This window comes from Ostrea edulis, chromosome 3 (genome assembly GCF_947568905.1).
Source record: "Ostrea edulis chromosome 3, xbOstEdul1.1, whole genome shotgun sequence".
Classification (NCBI taxonomy): Eukaryota; Metazoa; Mollusca; class Bivalvia; order Ostreida; family Ostreidae; genus Ostrea; species Ostrea edulis.
In genome coordinates this window covers 47,014,319-47,041,102 of record NC_079166.1, presented here as the reverse complement: position 1 = coordinate 47,041,102, position 26,784 = coordinate 47,014,319, and the positions used below count along the sequence as shown (strand labels likewise).

General features: G+C 34.5%; 2 protein-coding genes and 1 long non-coding RNA gene across 6 annotated transcripts in view; 2 read left to right on the top strand and 1 right to left on the bottom strand.

Moving 5' to 3' along the window:
* Window positions 1-26,784, bottom strand: part of LOC125677196 (platelet endothelial aggregation receptor 1-like) — a 351,642-nt gene that overhangs the window by 114,377 nt on the left and 210,481 nt on the right. The gene's annotated exons all lie outside the window — the stretch shown is intronic.
* LOC125649582 (uncharacterized) overlaps window positions 1-26,784 on the top strand; it is a 172,572-nt gene that overhangs the window by 85,118 nt on the left and 60,670 nt on the right. For both annotated transcript variants that reach the window (XM_056157956.1, XM_056157957.1), the window contains one exon: window positions 8,775-8,934. In XM_056157956.1, the coding sequence (XP_056013931.1) occupies window positions 8,775-8,934 (160 nt within the window). The remainder of the gene's footprint in view (window positions 1-8,774; window positions 8,935-26,784) is intronic.
* On the top strand, window positions 15,118-22,568 carry LOC125649591 (uncharacterized). The gene is made up of 3 exons (XR_007360747.2): window positions 15,118-15,429; window positions 16,292-16,441; window positions 22,172-22,568. It is a non-coding gene; the product is annotated as an uncharacterized LOC125649591 (long non-coding RNA).

Below are 26,784 nucleotides of genomic sequence, written 5' to 3'. Positions count from 1 at the left end.
GAACCATTATTAAAATATACATGTATGTGATAAACAATGTAATTTACTGATTTTTCCTTTCAAATCGGAACTCCCTATTTTTCTGTTAGTATTAATTACAAATAACTGTTTCTAGACAGACAAATGTTTATGAACTTCAGAAGGAGCTTTCAGATTTACTGTGCTCGGTTTACTGTCCTACTTTCCAGACTACTTAGAATTAAATTGTGATAAATTTTCACTCTCTCTCTGGACAGACAAATATCTCTTCTTCTGCCTTAAAATCGACAACTTTATGTTCTCCTTCAAATATACCGTCTTTCCTCGATTCCTAAAAATAACTTCTTTAACAAAACGAATAAAGGTTTCGGAAAGTATCGTACTTTTTCATTAGATTTTATAAACGATCCCGATAGTTTCCGAAGCTACACGATAAACGATTTTCACGATAAACGGAAAACCTGATACACGCAAAACACGATACACGATAGACCTGATAAACGCAAAACACGATAGAAAACGGAAAACCTGATACACGATAGGATAGGATACACGCACGATACGATAGGATACACGCACGATACGATAGGATACACGCACGATAGAGCACGATAGGAATGTCAAGAATAACGTTGCGGGTACTGTATCTAACATCCCTTTACATGTATGAATTCCCTAAATTCAAATCTGCTAAACTGCGGCCATTATCGCTTATGACAATGTTTGAAATTCCGTATTTGGCAATCATGCTTTTAACATGAGTAATCACACACTTAGATGTCAATGATTCGGGTCTAGACACCTCTGGCCACTTTGTCAAGTAATCAACAGTGAGTAAATAATGATCGAGTTCCATTCAGTTCAAAAAGATCCATACCAATCTTTGACCAAGGTCTTGTAGGTAATTCGCTTGGGATCATCGGTTCTTTAGGATTCATGGCTGGGTACTTTGCACAATTTCCACAGGAACTTGCAAGGTTTTCAATGTCTTTTTACCATACCATTCTGAAACAGAATGTCTCTTGCACGGTTTTTAGTCTTGACGATTCCTTGATGTCCAACATGAAGTTTCTCCAGCATTTCGTTTTGCAGCAACTTCAGAACAAAGAGTTTATGAGAATTACAGTACACGACATGAGTTTTATGGGTGTTCCATGCAACACGGTGGAAAAAATTTGCCCAAAACACTGAGGACCTTTAAAATTGTCGGCACCTTTGAAGTCCTATTTTCGCGTGTGAGCTAGACATTGAAGTCCATGGGGCACCGCGCATCATCGTGGATGTCACCTGTACCTCTTTCGATGCCACCGTGTACCTCAGTGGGATAAAACATAGAAATAAAAGACATAATAATATCAAGAATAAAATTTCCGAAATGGTTCACCCAAAAAACCGTTTCGCTTGGATAACATGCCCCCACCCCATTCATTATTTAGAAATTAACTACAAATCATTTAATTCTTGTACTTGTTGTTAATGATACATTGGTGTTTTTGGTACATATCCGTATGTAGACTTCCCTGAAGATATTCACACCTTTTTATGAAATGCCCAAATTCTCGACATCCTGTATAAAACACCTGTGTTATTCCAACCACTCGTTGGTACATTGTTTCACAGCACGTGCAGCACAAGTTCACCAAATAAAAGGTCATGAACAACGACAATCACATACCAGTAATTTCAATTTGATAAATAGCAGCTCAAAGAAATGTGTACCATAAGCAGTGGGTTATTTTTTAAAAGTCTCACCTTCTCTCTGTCCTACTAGGAAACTTGTATCTTGAATATACATATACTAAATTCGACTTTGGTTTCATGTGGTTCTCGAATTTCTCCTTGATCACAGAGAAATTCTTACTGTCATCCTCCAACAGGTTCCAAGTGGAATGTATGCATGTCTCTCCCCTTATCGCCAATCCAAATAATCAAGTAGTTACAATGCTCCTCTTCATTTTTCGAGCTCAGAGGGCTCGTCTTTATCCAAAATTCTACGTGTTGAAGAAATGTGAGCCATTCTTTTACGATCGAGGTCCAGGGCCTCCCAGTTAAATCTGGGCATGATAGGTGAAATAATCATGTCCATGGTGTATGATAGATTCCTATCTAAAATTCTCTGTATTTTATTTCTGAGGATAGCGATGGATGGGTGTGATTTTTATCTGACTTCTGACACCATGTGGTGTATGGTACAAATCACGCCATTTACGTTTACTGATTTATTAATCTCATTATCCAGGAGAGTACAAAGGGAAACAATGCATGACAAACATAATAAGAATGGATCATGAATACATCACAAGATATAGGGGGAAACAAAGCACACAAACACAGAACTTTCACTATACTATTACCTTTATTCTGTATAACTGCAGTTACAAAAATAAAACTTTGTATTAAATTTATGCTGATTTATTTTCCGCGATTCTGAAATCATCACGAACAAAGCGGAAATGGTATACACACGGAAAAAACCTGATGTTTGATACTAAATTGAAACTACTTAGATATTTAGAAGGAGTAGGTTAACCTTTAACAAAATTGTAAATTTGATGATCCCAGGGGTAACGGTTTTGGTTCCAGGGTGGAGCCAAAATTATTATAGTGATTATTGTCTTAAATTGTCATTTGAAAGACTTCTTAAAGTTTATGTTTGCTTTTACGGTATAAAAACTAACTGCATATATTTAGGAAAAGTAGGGAAGGGTGTACATGTAACAAATTTATGAATTTTGCAAACTTTGGGTTTGACTCTAGGACACTGCTAGGTCTGATATCGTGTTAATGTAACATATAAATGTAAAGCCTTCCATCAAAGCCTTTCAAGGGCATTTAAGGAGGTACTCTACAATGTCATAATGGCTGACTTCCTTTAAAAACATGGATGAAAAAATCAATATCAGCAATATTTGACTTTTCCTTTTTAATTTGAATACCATATACCGGAGTAGTTGAGTAGGTTAGCATACCGACTGCTTACCTGTAGATCGCAGGTTCGAGTTCAGCAGGGTTTTAAATTTTTTTTCCAGATTACCTTCTACTAAAACTATATTTTTTGACAAAATGAAGTAAATTTGAAAATTTTCAACTTCAAAATATTGTTGTACATATGTACATATCCTCCACTTTTCATCTACATCAAATTTCTCTGGTGTAGCATACCTCCTCAAGTTTTAATAACACATCTTTTTTTATTCTAGTTGCTAATTTAAGTATTAGAATTCAGCTCAGATATGCAGAACAGGATTTCATAGCCGTTTGGCACTTATTAGCTTACCTGAGCCAAAAGCTCAAGTGAGCTTTTCTGATTGAAATTTGTCTGTTGTCTGTTGGCGTTGTTGTCATAAACTTTTCACATTTTCATCTTTTTTCTCCAGATCCACTGGGCTAATTTCAACCAAACTTGGCACAAAACATCCTTGGGTAAAGAGGATTCAAGTTTCTTCAAATCAAGGGCCACACCCTTCACCAAGGGGAGATAACAGCAAAATAGTGAAAATACATTAATGACTTTTAAAAATCTTAAATTCTTCTGCAGAGCCACTGGGCCAATTTCAACCAAACTTGGCACAAAGCATATTTGGGTGAAGAGGATTCAAGTTTACTCAAATCAAGGGTGACGCCCATCCAAGGGGAGATAATAGCGAAATAGTGAAAATACGACTTTTGAAAATCTTCTTCTCCAGAACTACTGGGCCAATTTCAACCAACTCAGGTGAACGTTGTGGGCCTTGGGCCTCTTGTAAGTCAAGTGATACTTTTAGCTAATAATAAGGCCTGTGGGCATCTTGTTTTGCATAAAAATATTCCATCCAAATCTTCCACAGAATTTCATTTGCAACCAAATTCCCTTTAACACGTATTAGAAAAAAAATATATAGGCTCTACACATGTACCAAATATGATGTCAAATGAAGCATATTTCTCGGGCAACTATACCTATTTTGGTGCAAATAGGTGAAATTTGGTAAAATTTCAACATTTTCGTTATTTTAACACTTTCATATTTTTGTATTAAAATCAGATTGTTTTTGTGTTATAAATTCCTATTTTTCTCTGCAATATCATGAAATGAGTATAATTTAATTGCAATTAATGCATAGATTTTTCAATAAACCAAAAAGAATAGTATATTAATTGTCAGAGCTCCAGATAATTTTTTACCACAAAGAGTATTTACCCCCTGATTTTCAAATCAATGAGTATTTTGCTTTTCAGAAAAATTCAAAAGACTACGTATAATTTTGCTAATTTACTGATTACCTTTGCTGTTTTGCACAGAAGATGTCACCAGATAAACGATACTTCTTCCGTTAAACTTTAACTTAAAGTTTATACTAAAAGGCCACTCCAGCTATTTATGGGGGGAAATCCTTTGTAATTCTTTTTATTAAAACTTTTCATTGATATTTATCATTGATGCATTAAATTTGAATATGTCAGACACTCAGTCACATGATTATGATCCAGTTCTGTATATCATTCATCCACGATTGATATTATACAAGTTTTTTTTCTGTGCTTTCGACCGCACACTAACTCTTTAAGAAAGAATTAAAGTATAACAAGTAGGCCTAGCTATATAATAGTGTTTTGAGTTAACTCTTCCAATTTTTCAAAATTGTGATTGTCATGAAAACGTATTTCATAGCGCTAAATTTCATGTATGATCAAGCCCTGGGCTAACCTCAATTCATATGAATAGATAATTCGTATTTATATTATTTTACTACATGTATTGCAGATACGCATTACTTTGGGAGTGTAAAGCGTATTTACATTCGCTAATGCGTAATTGTACGCATGATTTTCAACTTAAATGCGTATTTGGTCAAATTTAATGAGTATTTACGCTGATATGCACCTTATCTGGAGGTCTGTTGTCTGATTTTTCAATGTATCTAAAAATAGAAAAAGGGAAAAACCAAGTGTCACTCATTTCCATGTTTACTCATAGAATGGAAGAAAAATCATTATTATATACAGTGAAACTTCTCTAAACCTGCCGGCTCTCGGACCGATAAAAACGGCCGGTTTATAGGGATGGACGGTTTATCGAGAATTTTGCATTTAGAGACATTTTATCTCAATATTGTCAAAGTAGGTACTGTTTACTTTGTTCTGGTGATCTATGATAAATTATCGGTAGAGATCAAATTAGTCCATTTGTACCTGCAGGTAGTTATGAATTCTTGCTGAAATTGTCTAATTTTAAACTGAAAATCTATAATAGGATACTTAAAGAAAACACAGAAGCCTATTAATGGAATTCCTGTTACCTATAAACACTGTTTACATTCATCGCTTATATCATTAACAAAGTTTTGACGTTTTTAAAAAGTACAGTTACTGTAGTAAATATGAAATTGTAATTTGAATATTTCTTAGGAATTTTAAGTCTATGAAAACCAAGAAATTTAATCGTTATTTAATAATTATCATTAACAGTCATGGGTTTGTTCTTTATCAACTACCGCTTGTATCCATGCGATAGTATGGTGCAACCAGTGAAAGCAAAATGTCATCAGACCAACGGACATGTCCAGTAATTTGACTCTAGGTCCGGTAAACTTTGTTATATTTCCGGTCCGAATGTCCGGTAAATTTCCGGCAACAATTTCGGAAACTACGTTTATTAAAAAAAATTCGAAAACGGCAACATGTTCCAATTAAAATGGAACATTAATGCTGAGTCCCCGGTAAACCTTTAAAACAAAAATCCAATGACCAGGAGGCTCAAAGTCAAAGGGAGAAACAAAAAAAGTATGAAGAATTTTTTTTCGGTGTAGTAAAATGTGATTCGGTCTGGTAATATGTTTCTGTGTTTACCAGACTGAATGTCCTGTAAAACATTTCAACATTTCGCGATCACTGTGCAACAATATGGCATTTGATACTGTATTCATTCCATATGTTCCTAACTGGGTTTTTTTTCATTTTGTACAGAATTTGGAAGGGTGGCTTGGATTAGCCAAGTGTCACTTAATACCCATGATAGCACAGGTAAACAACAGAAATTATGGAGGCCATGCACTTGTTTTTTTAACACCTCCAGAAGATAATTTCCCACCTGGCTGGTTGGTCAGTCAATTTGCACACCTGGCTGTTTTTGATCACCCTCTGGCCAAAATTTTCTTGTCTTCAAAAAGTGGCTGGTATTATAAGGGTAAATTACAGATGTTTGTTAACAAATGTACTTTAAAAAGTGGCCGATGTCTGTTTTTCAGGGACGGCCAGTTTTGTAAGAATTTCTTTGTAAGGAATTGTTAAGATTTCTGCCAGGACTTTGAAAATTGGCCGATATTCAGGGAGAACCAGTTTTCTGAGGGGCCGGTTTGGAGAAGTTTCACTGTAGCTAATAAATAGTCTATTATAAAATCTGCGTAAAATCTAGAGAATGTTAGCATTCAATATTCTGAGAATTTTTGCATTAAATGCGTAAATTGTGTGCGCCCGAAACATTCCGAGTATGAGCATTCAATATTGACCTTGCCGTAGCAACATAAACAAACCAATAGCTTGCCAATGCATGCTGAATATTAAACAGTTAAGAAATGCATGCTGATATTGCATACTTTCACCTTAGATGCCAATATTGATGAATTCTCGTCTATTTTGGAGTATTTTGAGTAAAAATTAAGGGATATAATTTAACAACTAAATACTTTAGCTATATAATAAAAGGGTTATTGAACTTATATTGGTGAATATTGGCACTCGTTGGCTGTCAAAATGCACTTGCAAGCTCGTGCATTTTTACAGCCAACTTGTGCCAATATTCACCAATATAAGTTCAATAACCCTATATTATTATTGTATTCAATTAAGTTAGGTTATGTAGATCGAGTATATATTCCAAGTTTCATTAAATTCCGACACATCTCCAACAATATAGCCATTAACGGTAATTAATTTGCATGGTTCTATTGAAGAAAAAATCTACAGAGACATTAATATGAGACTAATAGAATCCTTCACTATAGTATGAGTGTGGGATATAGGAAAATTTCACCAATAGGACAAGATGTACTGTGAGTCTAGGACGCGGCTTTGCCGTGGCCTAGATAGCAAATCTTGTTCCAAAGGTCGAATTTCCTTTTCCCAATCCCACATGAGTAAATAATGAAGGATTATTTTTCTCACATTTTACCCACAGTTTAGTGCATAAATTCAGGAGATTTGAGAAAATTCAAAATTATCAAAATCCTCATTTGAACTTCAATGCAAAAACTAATCAGACAGCCAGAGAGAGGAAACCAGAAAATGGTGTACATGCAGTTAGATATAGACTAAATATCCTCCAAACTAAAAAAATTAAAAAAACCAAGGTTGTTCAGGCTAAGAAATTTAATCAACAGTTTTTTTTAAAAAGTACCGCAGGGAATTTTTTTCCCCAATCTATATTTCTTTATTACATGTATGTCTCCCCTCTTATCCAGGGCGAGACATTGTTTTTGTACTTTCTGTCCGTCCGTCTGTCTGTCACAAAATCTTGTGAATGTTTCGCCTCCTATATGGCTTATCAGGTAGACTTCAAACTATGTACAATTACTTCATTCCCATTTGTAGATGTGCATATTGTTTGGACAGGAGGATCCAATGATTTTCCTAAAATTTATAGTGGATTTAAGTGGGGTGGAGGCTGTAAAATAGCTTGTGAACACTTCTCCTCCTATATGGCTTATCCGATAGATTTGAAACTTTGTACAATGCTTTATTGCTATTTGTAGATGTGCATATTGTTGGGACAGGAGAATCCAATTATTTTCTTAAGTGGATCTAAAAGGGGTGGAGGATTTAAAGTAACACGTGAACACTTCTACTTTATGGCTTATCCAATAAACTTGGGACTTTGTACAATACTTTAATGTCATTTGCAGATGTGCATATTATAGGGACAGGAGGATCCAATCATTATCCTTTAAGTTATAGTGGATCTAAAAGGGGTGGAGGGTGTAAAATAGTTTGTGAACTCTTCTATAGCTTGTTGGAATTCATAATGTCTATATATATGTTCCTGCATGCCCATGCTTTCTCCTCCATACCATGCAGTACATTAAAGGAGGAGGTTTCATTTGGTGCACTTCCAATTTAGGGAGCTGGGGAGACATTTGATTTTCATAAAAACAATCTCTAATTTATGTAAATGAGTTAACTCTTTTGTTAATAGATATATTTATGTAAATTAACTTTCAGAAGGTTTTGATAAAATTTATTAAATAATTATTGAATGCATACCCATTTAATATGTGCAAGTTTATAAGAATAATAGTATACATTTAATAGTAAGTAATGTGAATTTACCTATTCTTTATAAAAATAAAAATTCCATTGCTTATTCTATATATACATTTGTATATATATACATGTAAATATATACACGAGAAAGCGTTCTATGTACAGTCAACATGAATAGTAAAAATAACTCGATCATGCTACAGCCAAGTAAAAAAGAAAGAAAATACCTGCCTGCCTCATCAAATTTTGAAAGTTTTGGCCTGAGAATTTATTTATTAATTTTTTTGGCCCCACCAGAAAACTATTTCAAATCAAAATTCAAATGAAATAATACAAAATATTTTACTTCACTGTGTATACGTAAATCATATAGAAAATATATAACGTCACAATCAATGATGTCGCAGCAGCGTAAGACAGAAAAATCTCATATGGGTATAAAGTCAATCTCGCACTGGTGATTATGTAAGAAATGAAATTCCAGTAATTTCAGATCATTATGGTTGTGATTTTATGTTCATAGATTCTAAATGTAATAGATTTTGAAACTCATGTAGATCAGGATTGTTACGCCCTAGTACAGAGACCAACAACCAGCCAACCGACAACTTCTTCCTCTGTTCAAGCGTTAACAACAGCCATCAATAAAGTTACTGATAAGACAATGGTAAACACATCAATAGGAGGATTCACTACCCCAGAAAACACGACAGAAGGGTAAGTTGATATGGATTATGTTTCCTGAACTACAGTGTAGCCTCGATCGGTAATCCGGACGCCATTAATCTGGATGCTTTGCCTTCTGGATAACTTTTCTAGGGAACGGAATTTTTAGCCGAGTTGCAACCAAGTTGAACTCGGCTATTGGTTTGGTGATGCGGGTTGGCGGGCGGGCGGTTGGGCGTCAACAATTGGTTTCCGGACGATAACTCGAAAAGTTTACAATCTAATCAAATGAAACTTTAATATATTGTTAGGTACCAGGTAAGGAAAACCCCTATTGATTTTGGAGAAAAATGGTCAAAGGTCAAGGTCACAGTGACCGAAAATACAATGAAAATTTCAGAAAAATTTGGTTTCCGGATGATAACTCAGAAAGTTTAAATCCGAATCAAATGAAACTTTGATATATTGTTGGGTAACAGGTAAGGAAGACCCCTATTGATTTTGGAGAAAAAAAGGTCAAAGGTCAAGGTCACAGTGACCGAATATAGAATGAAAATTTCAGAAAAATTTGGTTTCCGGATGATAACTCAGAAAGTGTAAATCCGAATCAAATGAAACTTTGATATATTGTTGGGTACCAGGTAAGGAAGACCCCTATTGATTTTGGAGAAAAAAGGTCAAAGGTCAAGGTCACAGTGACCGAATATAGAATGAAAATTTCAGAAATATTTGGTTTCCGGATGATAACTCAGAAAGTTTAAATCCGAATCAAATGATACTTAAAGATATTGTTAGGTACCAGGTAAGGAAGACCCCTATTGATTTTGGAGAAAATAGGTCAAAGGTCAAGGTCACAGTGACCGAAAATAGATTTAAAATTTAAAAAAAATTTGGTTTCCAGAGGATAACTCGAAATTATTTAATTTGAATCAAATGAAACTTTGATTTATTGTTGGATACCAGCATAGCAAGGCCTCTATTGATTTTGGAGAAAAAAAGGTCAAAGGTCAAGGTCACAGTGACCGAAAATAGATTGAAAACTTCAGACAAATATGGTTTCTGGACAGTAACTCAAAAAGTTTAAAACTGAAATTAGTTCTTCACAATTATAAATATGCCACATCATTCCTGACTTTACAATGTATCCCATGCAACTTGGCTCATACACCCCTGGGTGCATATATTGATTTTTACACGTTATTTTGAATTATTAATCTGGAAATTTGTGTTTCGAGTGCCAATATTTACGAATATAAGTTCAACTAGACACGATCTCGTTGCGAGCAACGAGTAGGTCTTCCGTCCGATTTGTTGATGCACTCGGAGTTAAAAAAAAAAAAAAAAAGACAAATGAGTCCCAATTTAGTTTCTGACTTTAAGGCACTTTAGATATAATCAATTTTTCATATCATAAGCTTCTGAAGCAAAGTTGCGGTGAAATTCGTTTGAAATTCGACTCTCCAGGCGAGCCATAAGGCCCGCGGGCCTATTTCTTGATGTCATTTGTTAGCCCTCTATAGACTCAACAACTTTAGTTCTATATGTCTTTACAAAATATTTACCTGTAAAAAGTTATTGAGATCGACCGATATCGACAAAAAATCGACTCTACAGGCGAGCCATTAGGACCATAGGCCTATTTCTTGATATCAATCGATAGATCTCGATAAACTGAACAACTTTTGTTCAATATGTCCTTACAAAATATTTACCAGTTACAAGTTTTTGAAATCGACTGATATCGACAAAAATCGACTCTACAGGCGAGCCATGAGACCCACAGACCCATTTTTTGATATTGATCGATAGGTTATGACACATTGAACAACTTTTGTTCAATAATGCTTTTCAAAAAATATGTCGTTTTAAAGAGATGAGGCATCAAATATTTACGATTTTGGCCCTTAAAATCTCTAATTACGTAACATATGACCTACTTTTTGATTTGATAAGATCAAGCTCGTTGAGATGAACATTTCCGCTTCTACAACTTATTATAAAATATTAATAGTTTCTGAGATATTCTCCAAAACATTTGGACCCTTCTGAACCCCTAATTTAAAGGGCCAGCCCGTTTTGCTTGATATCGTAAGAAAGGCCTTGTCATTTTAAACATTTTTTGCTCAACAAGTATTTAGAAATTCTTTACCGTTCTCGAGTTATCTCTACAAGAAATATTTAGGGGCCAAACTGTAGCTCCCTAACGGGGCCACATAGGGAAAAAACGAAATGTACATATTGTTTAGATTATCATTCTGAACAACTTTTGTTCAATAATGCTTTTCAAAATATTTGTCGTTTTCAAGATATGAGGCGTCAATTATTTATGATTTTGGCCCTTAAAATCTCTTATTACGTAACATATGACCTACTTTTTGATTTGATAAGAACAAGCTCGTTTAGATGAACATTTCCGCTTCAATGACTTATTACAAAATATTAATAGTTTCTGAGATATTCTCATAAACCTTTGGACCCTTCTGGGCCCCTAATTTAAAGGGTCAGCCCCTTTTGCTTGATATCGTAAGAAAGGTCATGACATTTCAAACATTTTTTGTTCAACAAGTATTTAGAAATTCTTTACCGTTCTCGAGTTATTTCTAGAAGTAATTTTTAGGGGCCAAACTGTAGCTCCCTAACGGGGCCACATAGGGTAAAAACGAAATATGCATATTGTTCAGATCATCATTCTGAACAACTTTTGTTCTTTATTGCTTTTCAAAATATTTGTCGTTTTCGAGATACAAGGGGTAAAATATTTATGGTTTTGGCCCTTGAAATCCCTTATTACGTAACATATGACCTAAATTTTTATATGAATAGATTTGGATTGTTGAGATGAACATTTTTTGTTCTTTGACTTATACCAAAATATTAACGATTTTTGAGATATTTGATCTAGACTTTGAGCCCTTCTAGATCCCTAATTTAAGGGGCTAGCCCCTAAATCTTGATATTTTCGAAAAGATCTTGTAAATGTGCACAACTTTTGTTCTACATGTCTTAACAAAATATTTGCAAGAAAAAAGATATTGGAGATCAAAGGTCAAAAATCGCTGAAATCGGCGAAAAATTTTGGCATCCATTTTTCAGGTCCAGGCGAGGTTTTAGGCAAATCGCCTCCGGTAAAATCGAATCCCCCCACAAATCTTATAAAATGTTTACTCTATCTTGTGTAGAAATTTCAAGACTCTAGCTTCAAAACTAACGGAGATGTGTGGACAACAAGGCCCTTCAAAAAGTCACTAAAAGAGAGATAACTCCTGACCGGAAGTGACGTCAAGCACGAAATTTTGCAAGCAAAGTCTCGTCACCAAAAGACATCTTTCCTAAAAATTTCGTGAAAATCGATCGAGAAATGGCTGAGAAAAACGCGTGTACTACCAAGGAAAATAATAATAATAATAATAATAATAATGAAGAAGAAGAACGCGAACAATAATAGTAAGGTCTTCCACAGGAGACGGAAGACCTTAATAACCCTTTTATTATATAGCTAAAGTTGTTAAATTATATCCCTTTTCACTCAAAATATTCCACAATAGATGAGAATTCATCAATATTGGCATCTAAAGTGAGTGTGCAATATCAGCATGCATTTCTTAACTGTTCAATATTAAACCCGTCATTGATGCATGAAGCAAACTGATTTTGTGAATGGGGACATCATCATTTCTGACATAGTGCAGATTTGAGTTTGTTAAACTCATGACCCATGGGGTCAGGATGCCCTATAGGGGATCAAAGTTTTACATAGCTAATAAATAGAAAATCTTTAAAAATTTTCTCCTTATAAGAACCATTGGGCTAAAGAAGTTTATATTTGCACAAAAGCTTCCTAACATAGTGCAGATTCAAGTTTGTAAAAATCATGGCCCCCGGTAGTAGGTTGGGGCCACAATGTGGATGAAAGTTTTACATGCTAATCTATATAGGAAAAATATTTAAATATAAGCCAAGGTGACTCAGGTGAGCGATGTGGCCCATGGGCCTCTTGTTCCCAATTGGAAAGGCTTTGACCCTTGAAATCAAGACCTTAGAAAAAACCTGCATAAAAAATCTTCTCAAGAGCCACTAGGGCTGCAATTTACATTAAAGCTTCCTGACATAGTGCTGATTCAAGTTTGTTGAAATCATGGCCCCCGGGAATAGGATGAGGCGACAATAAGGGATCAAAGTTTTACATACCAATATATAGGGAAAATCTTTGAAAATCTCAAAAACTACTGTGCCATGAAAACTTCCTGACATAGTGTAGATTCAAGTTTGTTATACTCATGTCCCCAGGGGCTAGGATGGGGCCACAATTTGGGATCAAAGTTTAACATAAGGCCAATTCAACTTAATTGATAGATTATCATCCCCGCCCGCCCCTTAAAAATGGGACTACCTTGAATTTTTTTATTTTTGCAAAACTTGCGATTTCCGGAAATTTTTCATGTCCGACTCCATAAATTACATTTCTTATTTACATTTCCGATTTAGCAACGTGAAAAGCCACGTGAAGAAAATAGATGTATGGTCTTCTTAATTTCTTACGTTCTTACGGGCATATCTTGAAGAAGTTAGGTCTCTTTCTGTGTTTGATATTAAAGCTTAACATGGAATTCGTCTTTGAAATAAGCATAGATTGATATCCATCTGATATTAAATGATATATTTTTGTTGACAAAGATTCGTTTGTGATTAATATTTTTCTCAGAAAATAAAAATTAAAAAATAAAATACTCCCACCCGCCCCATACTTTTTCGTGACCCTGGATGATAATCTACTAATACGCCGGTTTCGAGATACGTCCGAGTTATTTCCCTTTGGATAACTCTCGTACATAGTAAGGCGCGAAAGAAGTTGTTTACTCGCGGGAGTGGGACAGATATTCATCACAGCGTAAGTGAATGTACTCAGTAAGTTTCTCATACGCTGTTTGATAACCCGAATTCGACTGATACACAAACTAAGTAAGTGATAAGTATTTAGCGAGTAATTAAATACATAGAATTCTTATCCTATCACGTTATTTCGCTGGTCATAAGTACCATATCCAAGATATTTCTTGCAAATATGACATTGTTTGTTTGTTTCCTCTTCGGTAAAACATTTCTTTCGATAATATTTAGTATTTCCCACATTTACATATTTAAAGAGAAGCCGCTTTTAATGCATTTCATCGTCTTCCTCGTTGGCTGCATATCCACTCTGTCCCACTTAGGCATTCAAAGTTCCACTAAATGCACCTCCTATACAGAAGAGTTCCTATCTCGAAACTGGCGTATTAAGTTGAATTGGCCTAACTAATAAATAGAAAAAAAATATTTTTAAAAAAGTGTAAATTTACATGAAAGCTTCCTGACATAGTGTAGATTCAAGTCTCTTAAACTCGTGTCCCCCAGGGGCAAGATGGGGCCAGAATAGGGGATCAACATTTTACATACAAATATGTAGGGAAAATCATTAAAAATCTTCTGAAAAATCACTGGGCCAGAAAAGTTTACATTTACATGAAAACTTCCTGACATAGTGGAGATTCAATTTTGTAAAATTCCCAACAATTAATGTTTACCTGTCCTACATCCCATGCCGAAATGACTTTCACGGTCTGTACGTTTCTAAGGGCGTGGTTTGAACAATCTGCACGTTTCTTTGGGCGTGGCTTGATCGTGCACGAAACGATTTGCACGGAACGCTGAACGGTCTGCACGAAACACTGAACGGTTTGCACGAAACGCTGAAAGGTCTGCACGGAACGTTGAATGGTTTGCATGGAACGAAACGCTTTGGAGGTGTAGTAGCACGGTTCAGGGTTTGTATGTGTAAAGCACTTAAATAACATCTCCTTTAGTGCTATTAATACTAAATTGAAAAACTAAATGGAGATATAGAAACAACAGGTAGTCCTTTACCAAAATGTTAATTTAATGATCCCAGGGGTAGGGGTTTTGGTACCGGGGTTGAGCCAAAATGGTCATAAAAATTAATTATCAAATGTGTGAAAAATAGAACTGTTTCAACTTCTTGATAACTACTTTTCCAATTCCTTTCAAATTGATATGAAGCATCTTTGAAACAAAGAGGACATAAATTTTAAATTTCAGGACTCCAGCTCCCCTGGACCCATATTTACTAAAGTTCGTAGACGTAAACGTAAACGTAGGATTTACGTCTGATTTAAGATTAGAGTTACGTACTCATAAAATGGTATTCACAAAACCGTTCGTAGCCGCAAACGTAACTTATGATGTACGATTGCACTTACGCGTACGCAGTGGCTATTTTCACTTCGAAGCGTAAAAAGTGTAAATTTGCTCATTTACTTTGAATTCCCTGCACTACCGCCGCATTATGACGAAAAAGAACACAGAACTTTGTGAGAAAGCAACGAATTTCAACGTATACGTATGCCTGCCAACGGCATGTCGATCAACTGTACCGTTATTCAGTGTTGTTTACAAATCCAAATGGAAGGTTCATCAAATTTAACGCATTTGACTTGTGCATGGATCTGTGATGCTGTAGGTGTTCAAAAAGAAGTCGGCATGGACTGACAAGTAAGTTAAGTTGTTTTTGTAGTAATAACCTTAAATGTTTTACCACTGACTACTCGTCACTAGGCCCCTAAATAATGTTAAATTGACTTCAAGGGGATTCAGTACATGACACACATCGCAAAATCACAATCCCTTATTCATTTTGTTCTCAACCTATGTAGCTGCTATAATGCCTGGATCTTAATTTCTAAATAGTGAGCACATATACATATGTGTTAGTTATTTACAATTTTATATGTGCCCACTATTAACACATTAAGACACAAGCTCATTTGTGTACATGGTAACTTCAAACTTTTGACAATACCACAATTGAAATTCACAATTATTTATCCCATTTTTTTAATTTCGTGACTGGGACAACATCAAAGCAGTATCATAGCTACCTGTACACAAGTACGCACATGCTTTCACATCATTTCGCAAAAAGAAAAACAAGAATATTGGTGAAAAATGAATCTAAAATATACATTATATATACAGGCACTAATTCTAAAATGTGTGATTTGTACGTGCCCCTCTATTGCATGGTTATAAAATATGAAAATTATTATTGCTTTAACAATATATACTCTGGGCGAACAGGTAGATAGGGTGAATGGACTCGGTACCAGATGAGAACAGTTTCAGTCTCTTTTAGCATCATTTCAATTATTGCTTGTGCACATCCATGTGCAAAACTTTCAGAAAATATTGTGAAACAAAATCACATTCAAATACAGTTGTACAACTGTGTGAAGTCAGTGTTAATTTATTTAATGTAGAATAACATTGACTATATATTAATTGGAGATATTAGGTGTGATATACATGTAACATGCACTAGATATCCAAGTTAGCTGACCTCTGTTATTTTTCAAAGGGTCATAAAGGTGGTCAAGAAATAAATTGCCAACAGACAGCAGCATTCCTTGATTTAGATGCATTTCTCTTCATGTCCTCTCCTGAAAGATTTTCCATGATGCCTCAGGGTTATGATTGGGATGCAAGATGTACAGTACATATATATGATGTAAGTATATCCACTGTTTGTACACATTTAATCATTTCTGTACAGTACCCGCAACTTTATTCTTGACATGATAAACGATAGAACACGATACACGCACGATAGGATAGGATACACGCACGATACGATAGGATACACGCACGATACGATAGGATACACGGTAAACCTGATAAACGCAAAACCTGATAAACGATCTTCACGATAGACCTGATAAACGCAAAACACGATAAACGATCTTCACGATAAACGGAAAACCTGATAGAAATGTTGTAAATTTAGAAACAATTTAGACAGAACGAAAGTTTGATACGTACAAAATAATTTCATTATGTTGATAATAATATTGAAGGATTTCAATACTTAATATATACCTAAAGCATATAATGTAATTATCCACGGTTGTACGTTTATTTTTTAAAAATTCTATTTATGTTTTCTTTAACGTCATTACAGCTACATTGTAAAATCCGGAAGCTAAACTATATACGGTATTGAATTCATTATTAGATATCTATATGAATTTTCTCAGCCAATGATTCTAAAACGTATATTGTCACCTTGAATGTTTAATATATGAATCATAAATGGAGTGATTGATTTTTATCTTGCTTAACGTCTCGCTCAAGAATATTTCACTCATATGGAGACATCACCATGACCGGTGAAGAGCTTTTACATTTAGGCTTATGCTCGGCAATTACGGCCATTGAGCAGTGAGGGTTTTTTAGCGTGCCACACCTACCGTGACACGGGTCGTCTGTTTTTAAGGTCATCTCCGAGGACCCGTGGTATTCACACTTGATGCCGAGTATTTAGCAATTAATCAGGGAATTAACAAAATGGAATATAATGTAGTGTTATCATGCTTCAATAGTTCTCTTATTCTATTGTCTATTATCTTGGATATCAAATAAAACTAAGTAATATTTTGTGTGTAGAGAGGAGGGGGGTTATTTTGCATCAAGCTCCGAGTTCACCGCTCTTTCAACAACTACAATTATTTTCATAATGACCGCTTTAAATTCAATCCACTGCACTACACCATATGTTCATATGTTAGATATTTCTACACTATGAGTGATAACTGATAGTCATAAGTAATTGGAACATATTCATATGAATTGATATTTTGTTAACAAAAAATAAATAAACTATTAAAAACATATACGAAACCCGGCTTGATTTAAAGTCGCAATTTAGAAACGCTTTAAATTAAATGTTTGTGTTTAGCATGTAAAAAATTCAAATAATCATCAAAACCGGCATACATTTCCAGTATCTACATGTACGACTATTGGTATATGTGTACATGTACATGTACAAATAAAAAAAACCAACGATGACAGCTGAATCGTGCCCAATTGAGCAGAACTTTGGGAGATGCAATATACCCTTGCACTCTTTTAAAACTTAATCTTCTAAATGTGTGAAATACAATGCCCCTGAGAATGTTTACTGTCAAAACACGGGTGATACACAAAATCAGATAGATAAGAACGCGCACAAGTTCAGTAGTTGGTATATAAGTTGAATACAGGTGAAAAAAATCCGAAGAAAAAGAACCATTATTAAAATATATGCAATAAACAATGTAATTTACTGATTTTTCCTTTCAGATGGGAACTTTCTATTTCTCTGTTAGTGTTAATTACAAATAATTGTTTCTATAGACAAGGAACTGTTTATGAACTCCAGATGAAGGAGCTTTCAGTTTTATTGTCCTGGGTTTGCTCGACAAACCACTGCCTACTTTCCAGACAGAATGAAATTGCGATAAATTTTCACCCTCTCTGGATAGACATATAGCTCTTTTTCTGCTTTAAAATCAACAGCTTTATGTTCTCCTTCAAATATACTGTCTTTCCTCGATTCCTAAAAATAGCTTCTTTAACAAAACGAATAAAGCTTTCGGAAAGTATCTTACTTTTTCATTAGATTTAATATACGATCCCGATAGTTTCCGAAGCTACACGATAAACGATTTTCACGATAAACGGAAAACCTGATACACGCAAAATAGGATACACGATAGACCTGATAAACGCAAAACACGATAGAAAACGGAAAACCTGATACACGATAGGATAGGATACACGCACGATACGATAGGATACACGCACGGTAGAACACGATAGGAATGTCAAGAATAACGTTGCGGGTACTGTACTTACAAAGTTTTAAAAAATCCAAAACAAATTATGGTACATGGTACATGATGTAATGATTTTTGTAATGCATTGATGATTAAATCCTTAGGCAAAGATTTAAGAACATAAATTTATGAGTTTTTATGATCAAAGTTTGTCCATTTTGCATGTTTTGTACCTGTCTGTTTAAGCATATCTACACCTTTTTGGCAAATAGAAATTTAACCAATCTAAGGACATACACTGTTTCTTTGAAATTATTTTTTTATCTCCTCGATATTAAAAATTCTTGCATGATTTCCAAAATAATAGCTGTAATTTTGTCACCAAAATTTGAAATCAACACTCAATAAAAATGGCTCTATATTATATTATATTTCTGATCAGTAATAACACATGTATTCAGTTATTATACCCCCCGCAACAAGTTGTGGGGGGGTATACTGGAATCGGGTTGTCCGTCTGTCTGTCCGTCCGTCTGTAGACGCAATGGTTTCCGGGCTCTAAAGCATTATCCTTTCCACCTACTGTCACCATATCATATATATGGACTACCCATGGGATGAAGATGTTCTCTATTGATTTTGGGATCAAAAGGTCAAAGGTCAAGCACACTGGACATCAAAGTAGCAATATGGTTTCCGGGCTCTAAAGCATTATCCTTTCCACCTACAGTCACCATATCATACATATGGACTACCCATGGGATGAAGATGTTCTCTATCGATTTTGGGGTCAAAAGGTCAAAGGTCAAATGCACTGGACATTTAAGTAGCAATATGGTTTCCGGGCTCTAAAGCATTATCCTTTCCACCTACAGTCACCATATCAAACATATGGACTACCCATGGGATGAAGATGTTCCCTATCGATTTTGGGGTCAAAAGGTCAAAGGTCAAGCGCACTGGACATTGATGTAGCAATTTGGTTTCCGGGCTCTAAAGCGTTATCCTTTCCACCTACAGTCACCATATCATATATATGGACTACCCATGGGATGAAGATGTTCCCTATCGATTTTGGGGTCAAAAGGTCACGTGCACTGGACATTGAAGTAGCAATATGGTTTCCGGGCTCTAAAGCGTTATCCTTTCCACCTACAGTCACCATATCATACATATGGACTACCCATGGGATGAAGATGTTCCCTATCGATTTTGGGGTCAAAAGGTCAAAGGTCATGCGCACTGGACATCGAAGTAGCAATATGGTTCGGTTTGTCATGCCATTTGTTTTTTACACTCAGAAAAGAGGTAGTTATAATACCTATTACCAACACCCTTTGGAAGATTGGGGTAAGGGGGGGGGGGGTATTCTTAGTGAGCATTGCTCACAGTACCTCTTGTTTGAAACACCTTTTAATCTCAAAGCAAGCAAATGAATATATGTAATTTTGGTGATTAAATAATTATTATCTTGCAAACCAATAATTCTTCTTTATATATTTCTTTACACTAACTAAAAGTGGTTATCAAATGTACTTTTATTAGGTCACCTGAGTTTACTCAGTAACCTATTGCAATTAGTTTCCATTTGTCGTGTGTTAACAATTGAACATTTTTAACTTCTTAATAACTACCAGTCCAATTCTTTTCAAATTTGGTATAAAGCATCATTGGGACAAGGGGGACCAATTTTCAAAAATCTTCTTATCAAGAAACACACATATATAAGAAAAACTAAATGCATAGTGATGTAGAGCAGGCAGGCCTCTACCAAAATTGTAAATTTCATGATCCCCGGGGTAGGGGTTTTGACCCCTGGGCGGGGCAAATCTTGTTATATAGTGTTTATGTGTATAAAACACTTAAAGGGACTGATTCATGATTTTCACCAAAATTTTCTTTTTCATTTTTAATGATCAAACTTTACTGTCTAATGTATTTAAAAGATTTCACATAAAAATTAAGTTTATATATTATCACAGAAGCTCATTTTGGAGAGTTTATTATTTGTTTTGTAAACATGCAAAGATTGCAGTATGTTATTGTTTACAATGTTTTCAAAAGAAATGGATATTAATCTAATTTTATTATATCTTTCACATTTCAAGCATTTTTGGAGTAAAATGTATCATCTAAAAGTTAAAATTTGGGACAATTACAAAATAAAGATGCTTTATATTACAAAATCAATATTTCACTTGTTTGTTTGTATACATAAAAAGACTCGAGTCTTTGTTTACATAACACAGATTTAAGGCTAAAATACTGCTTTTATTCTTGCAATCAGAAGGTCAAAATTTTGGCTGTCAACATTAAAAGAGTTATATTTTTAATGTTTAACATACAAAAAGAAAAATATTTTTATCAAAAATCGTGAACCAGTCCCTTTAAATTACATCTTCTTTAATGCTATTGATACTAAATTGAAACTAAATGTATAGAGCAGGTAGTCTTTTACCAAAATTGTAAATTTGATTTCCCCCAGAGTAAGGGTTTTGACCCCAGGGTGGGGCCAAACTTAGTATATAGTATTTATGTGTAAGTTTGCTGATACTGTATAAAATATAAATGCAGAAAAGGATGTACAAAAAATGGTGAATTTCACAACCCAGGGTTATGACTTTAAGATGAGTCCAACTTAGTCATATCTTTTGATGTTTTCATGTGAGTACACTTATTCAAAGCCTTTCATCAGTGTATGCACTTTGAGGGCAGTGAAGTTTTAAGAACACATCTTGTTTTATACTGTTGCTGAACATTAGAATATAATTAGCTTAGATATTTAGAACAGGAAATTTTTTCTAGATTTCATAGTCCATGGAAGTAATGATACTTTTCCACTAGTATTCAGGTGACCGATAAGGCCTGCAGGCCTCTTGTTAGGTTTCTGTTTGTTTTTTTTGTTTGTTTTTTTTTTACTAAAGAAATATTTTTATTAGTCAGTAATACATATCCCTTTGCCATTGGGAGATTTTGAGAGATAAAAATGGTTGCCATCACTTTCACAGCAAATATGCCCCTATAAATTTATATATGTTGTACTTCCATGTATTATATATGTCAGCCTGAGTAGCTCAGTGCAAATACTCAATTGTGCTAAAGATTTTTCTCACCTTCTTTGCTACAGTAAAATCCCATTCATATACCTTACTGCAGTACATATCAGCTGATTTTACATTTTTACTTGCCACAACCAGGAACTATCAAAATATGTTAACTCTAGACTAATTAAACCTGAGAATTTTGTAGAAAGAAAATAGAATGCAAGTGAATTGTACCTGAAATGTCACAAAAAATTATTTTTTATTTATAAATGTGAATGACCTTAACTGAAATTTACCATTCTTGGTTAAAAAGTATTTTTTTCTGGTTTGGAAAGAAGCCAATTTCATTACAAGGGGAATGGTTAATGAAAAAATACTGAAGTTGACCTTGGGGTCATTTGAAATCTTTTTCTTAATATGGGCTCTTGGGTTATAAATCATTAAAATTAGAAATTGTAGGTGATACTTAATGATATCTTCCCAGATATGGTGTACAGTAGATGAATATACTGTAAATAAAATCAAGCCTTATGAAATTTTATTGCAGTGTAATGACAGTTGTGTATTTAAATCAATGTAATACTATTATTTTTCTAGGTCTATGGGTACATTGCTGTAATGGCCTGAAAAATCTTTTGCAAAACCAAGAAATGTTCATCTTCCATTGCCATGATTGTGTAAAAGGACGAGCAGAGGAATGATTCAAAAATATATGGCAGGATTGAGAATCTAACCCATGACCCGTATTCTGTTACTCTACTCACTGATCAATCCATGCTGATGGTCCATCTGCTACATTGATGTCATCTTATATATTTATTTATTCATTTATATCATATGGACATTTAAAAATTGACAGTAAAATAAAAAAAAGTTTGATATTCAGCAAAATAGAATTTGTTACAATACATGTTTAAGAAATTAAGTACATGTACATGCATTGTTATGCATACAATTATGTACATGTAATTATATTTGTTAATAGATAAATTTTTAGATGAATTTTTATGTTGTTATTGATATTGACATGTATTACTTCCATTTCTAAAATGATTTTAACATCTTGACATTAAAAAGATGACATAATAAATAAATCTTAAATATTTGTCAACAAAGAAAGAACCAAAAGTGTAGGACTTTAAAGCATCAGTGGATTGGTGTTACGCTTTTTTGAAGAGACATGATTTATCTATCAGACGCAGAACACGCATTTTTCAAAAATTATCTGAGGACTATGAGGATAAACTTTCCAATTTCCAAAGCTTCATGGTCAAGCTGAGGAAGAAACATCAGTACAGTCTATCACAGATCGGGAATGCAGATCAGACTCCTTTAACTTTCGATCTCCCAGCCGACACTACCATTAACCGGAAAGGTGCTTCTACAGTTTCAATCAAAACCACGGGGAATGAAAAAAAAAGATTTATGGTAATGTTAGTGTGTACTGCCGACGGAGGAAAGCTGCCACCGTATGTTGTGTTTTAAAGAAAAACTATGCCCAAACTTCAGTTTCCCAAGGGAATATTTGTGAATGTTCATCCCAGCGGTTGGTTTGATGATGCTATTACGAAAGACTGGATAAAGAAAGTGTGTGGACAATGTCCGGGTGCTGGAAAAAGTCGCAGTGTGTTGGTGTTGGATGCATTTCGATGCCATCGATCTCCAGCAGTGAAGGCTACAAACTCTGAAGCGTACTACTACACCTTGAAAGCGTTTCGTTTCGTTCTGTGCAAACCGTTCACCGTTCTGTGCAGACCGTTCAGCGTTTCTTGCAAACCGTTCCGTGCAAGAATCGTTTCATTTCGTGCAAATCGTTCACCGTTCCTTGCAGACCGTTCACCGTTCCGTGCAAAGCGTGCAAACCATTTCGTGCAAGAAACGTTTCGTGCAGTAGCCACGCCTACAGAAGCGTGCAGACCGTTCAAACCACGCCCCGAGAATCGTGCAAGTCATTCCGCTATGGCATCCAAGAAAGGTGTACGTAAATTGTCGCTCAGAATTCGATCAGTTATTTTGAATTTAAACAAAGCTGGACTATCCACTTTAAAAATTCGAAACATTCTCGAAAAAAAAAAATGTTCCATGGTGTGTGTTATTTGCGAATACACACAGCTGTCAAATAATCATGATAAGGGTGAAATTTTAAGAAAAGAAAAAAAAAAATCAATCCCCCCCCCCCCCCCCCCCCCCCCGATACTTATATTGTTTTTCAGCATTTTGAGCCAATTCCAACGATACCAAACACTATATATTATTTTTTTGAGAAAACCTGGTTTTGAATTTTTTTCTTTTAGTCTTCTTTGTTTATTAAACTATTCTTACCTTCTATATTTAAATAATGCGTACTTGCAGGCAATTCCTGATTTGAATGCGAATTAGTATGTTCAGTAAATGAAAAGCATACAGGGGATATTTAATAATTACCAATGTGCTCTTTCTGTCTCTCTGTCTCTCTCTCTCTCTCTCTCTCTCTCTCTCTCTCTCTCTCTCTCTCTGTGTGTGTGTGTGTGTCGATGATTAACAAATTGGAATTAATTTATTACATAATTAATAGAAGCAAAAATACCAACCATGGAATGATTTGTTTTTAAGATCCCGAGTTCATTACATTTGACCGAGACTTAATTATGTTCAATATACTTTAATTGATAGAGGTTTTCATAAAAAAAAGTTCATGAGAGTGTCTGGATAATGTAATGATTTTTGTATAATAAGTATATATACCATGCAAATTCCTAGGTTCTTTGTCACAGTATAACTAAATTACGGTTAGCTAGTCTGGGTTTTGACTTCTTATGAAAAGTGTGAAATATATTTGGTCAGCGCGGTATCAGATCTAGTCTAAGATCACGGGTATCTTGCGCCGACCCAATATATATCACACTTTCCACAAGAAGCCAAGCACTTCTGTTGATTTCAAATACACGGATTAACTGACCCCCAATACTGTTCTGCTGAGGCGAAAAACCCTTCGAATTTGCATGGAATGTACAAGTTATACACAGGTCATTGTTATAGTTATACATCATAGTACCGCTAACCTGACACACATTTTTTTTATTTCAGAAAATAAGTTATTGAATGACGAAGTATGACCAAACTGCAGATTGAACTTTATAGAGCCCCGTGCTAACATTACTTATATTTTTCTGTTGTAGAAAGTAACAACTTAGAACTTTATAGTAGTACTAATTAAGACTAGATTTTTTTGCCACTCAAAATTTATTTCCTTTTCTGTGGTACTCGGATAATTTCTATTATATAAAATGAGTTCATCCTTTATTTACTCATCAATTAAAATGGGCTTCTGGAACGTTGGGGGCCTGTTAAGCAAATCGTACAACAAAATGAATGATGCAACTTTCCTCAAACAAATTGAAAAGTTTGATATTATTTTTTTAGCAGAAACTCATATAAGTCATGAACAACGAATGTACAAGATTGGAAACTACTATAGTCACTTTGTCTGTATAGATCTGCTTCTAAACATAACAATAGAACTTTTGGAGGGTTAGCAATGCTATGTAAAAATGAATTTAAACCTCATATAAAAAATTTAAAAAACACAAAAGCTGACTTTCAGTGGATAAAATTGGAGAAAGATTTTTTCGATTTTGACAAAGATTTATACATTTGTATGATATACAACCCTCCAGAAAACTCCTCATATTCCAAGGGTATCGATTACGATATTCTTGACTGTATTGAAAAAGATATATCATTTTATAAACCCAAGGGAAACATTTTACTATGTGGTGACTTCAATGCGAGAAAGATTTTTTCGATTTTGACAAAGATTTATACATTTGTATGATATACAACCCTCCAGAAAACTCCTCATATTCCAAGGGTATCAATTACGATATTCTTGACTGTATTGAAAAAGATATATCATTTTATAAACCCAAGAGAAACATTTTACTATGTGGTGAATTCAATGCGAGAGTTTCAACAGATCCAGACTTTATTGCAAACGATGATAATGAGTTTCTCCCTCTCCATTCATCATATACTATAGACAATCAAATTACAAATCGTCACAATATGGATTCTAAGTTAGATAATAGGGGCAAAGACTTGTTAGATATGCATGTGCATTGCGAATCAACTGAGAATACTGAATGGTCGTACTTTTGGTGATATGTTTGGCAAGTACACTTGTTTTACACCAAATGGCTGTAGCACAGTAGACTATGTTTTGGCTTCAGAAAATATTTTTAATCAAATATTGTATTTCAGTATTTCTGATTTTTTACCTACATTGTCTGATTGTCATTGCCTTCTACAATGGTCACTGTCCGCTAGATTCTCTTTTAAGTCTGATAATACTAAGGATACTAATACACATCCAATTTCACCAAACTACATATGGTCAGATGAATCACCTGTTCTTTTTCAGGCAGCCCTTAATTCTACAAACATTCAAGAGAGATTACAAAATCTCTCAAGTTGTAAAAATCTTGACTCTCACGAACTGATTGACAATGCCTCCACAGAATTATCAAATATAATTATTAAAGCAGCAGACAAATCTCTTCGAAAATCTAAAATTAAACACAATAAGACAAATAAAAAAATGCACAAATGGTTCGATATAGAATTAAAATCCATGCGGAGAAATCTGTTTAATTATGGTAAAATATACTCCAAATTTCCGAAAGATCCAATAGTGAAAAACCACTACTACAAATTATATAGGGAATATACCAAAATGAGAAAATTCAAATGTTGAGAATTTAAACAATCTTTATTAAGACAGTTAGAAACCTTACATGATGAAAATCCAAAATCTTACTGGAAATTGATTGAGAAACTTCAGGGAGTAGAAAAAAACAACAATGCGGATGTAATTGACCCAACAACATGGGTCTCCCATTTTCATGACCTGAACAAACCCAAACCAAATTTCAACCACCGTCTGGCACAGCTAGATAATATTCTAAATGAGTTAGAAAAAGAAAAATGTTTTAATGACTTGGACAAACGTATATCCATTTCAGAAATATCAAATGCTATTTCAAAAATAAAAGTAGGGAAAGCTCCAGGTCTAGACAATTTCAAACTACATGATTAAATACGGTCAGACCCATCTCTTGCCATGCTTTTACAATATTTTCAACAGCTGTCTTACTTTTGGTCATTATATCCTAAACCATGGTCTTCAGGTTACATTACTCCTATCCATAAAAGTAATGACATTAATGATCCAA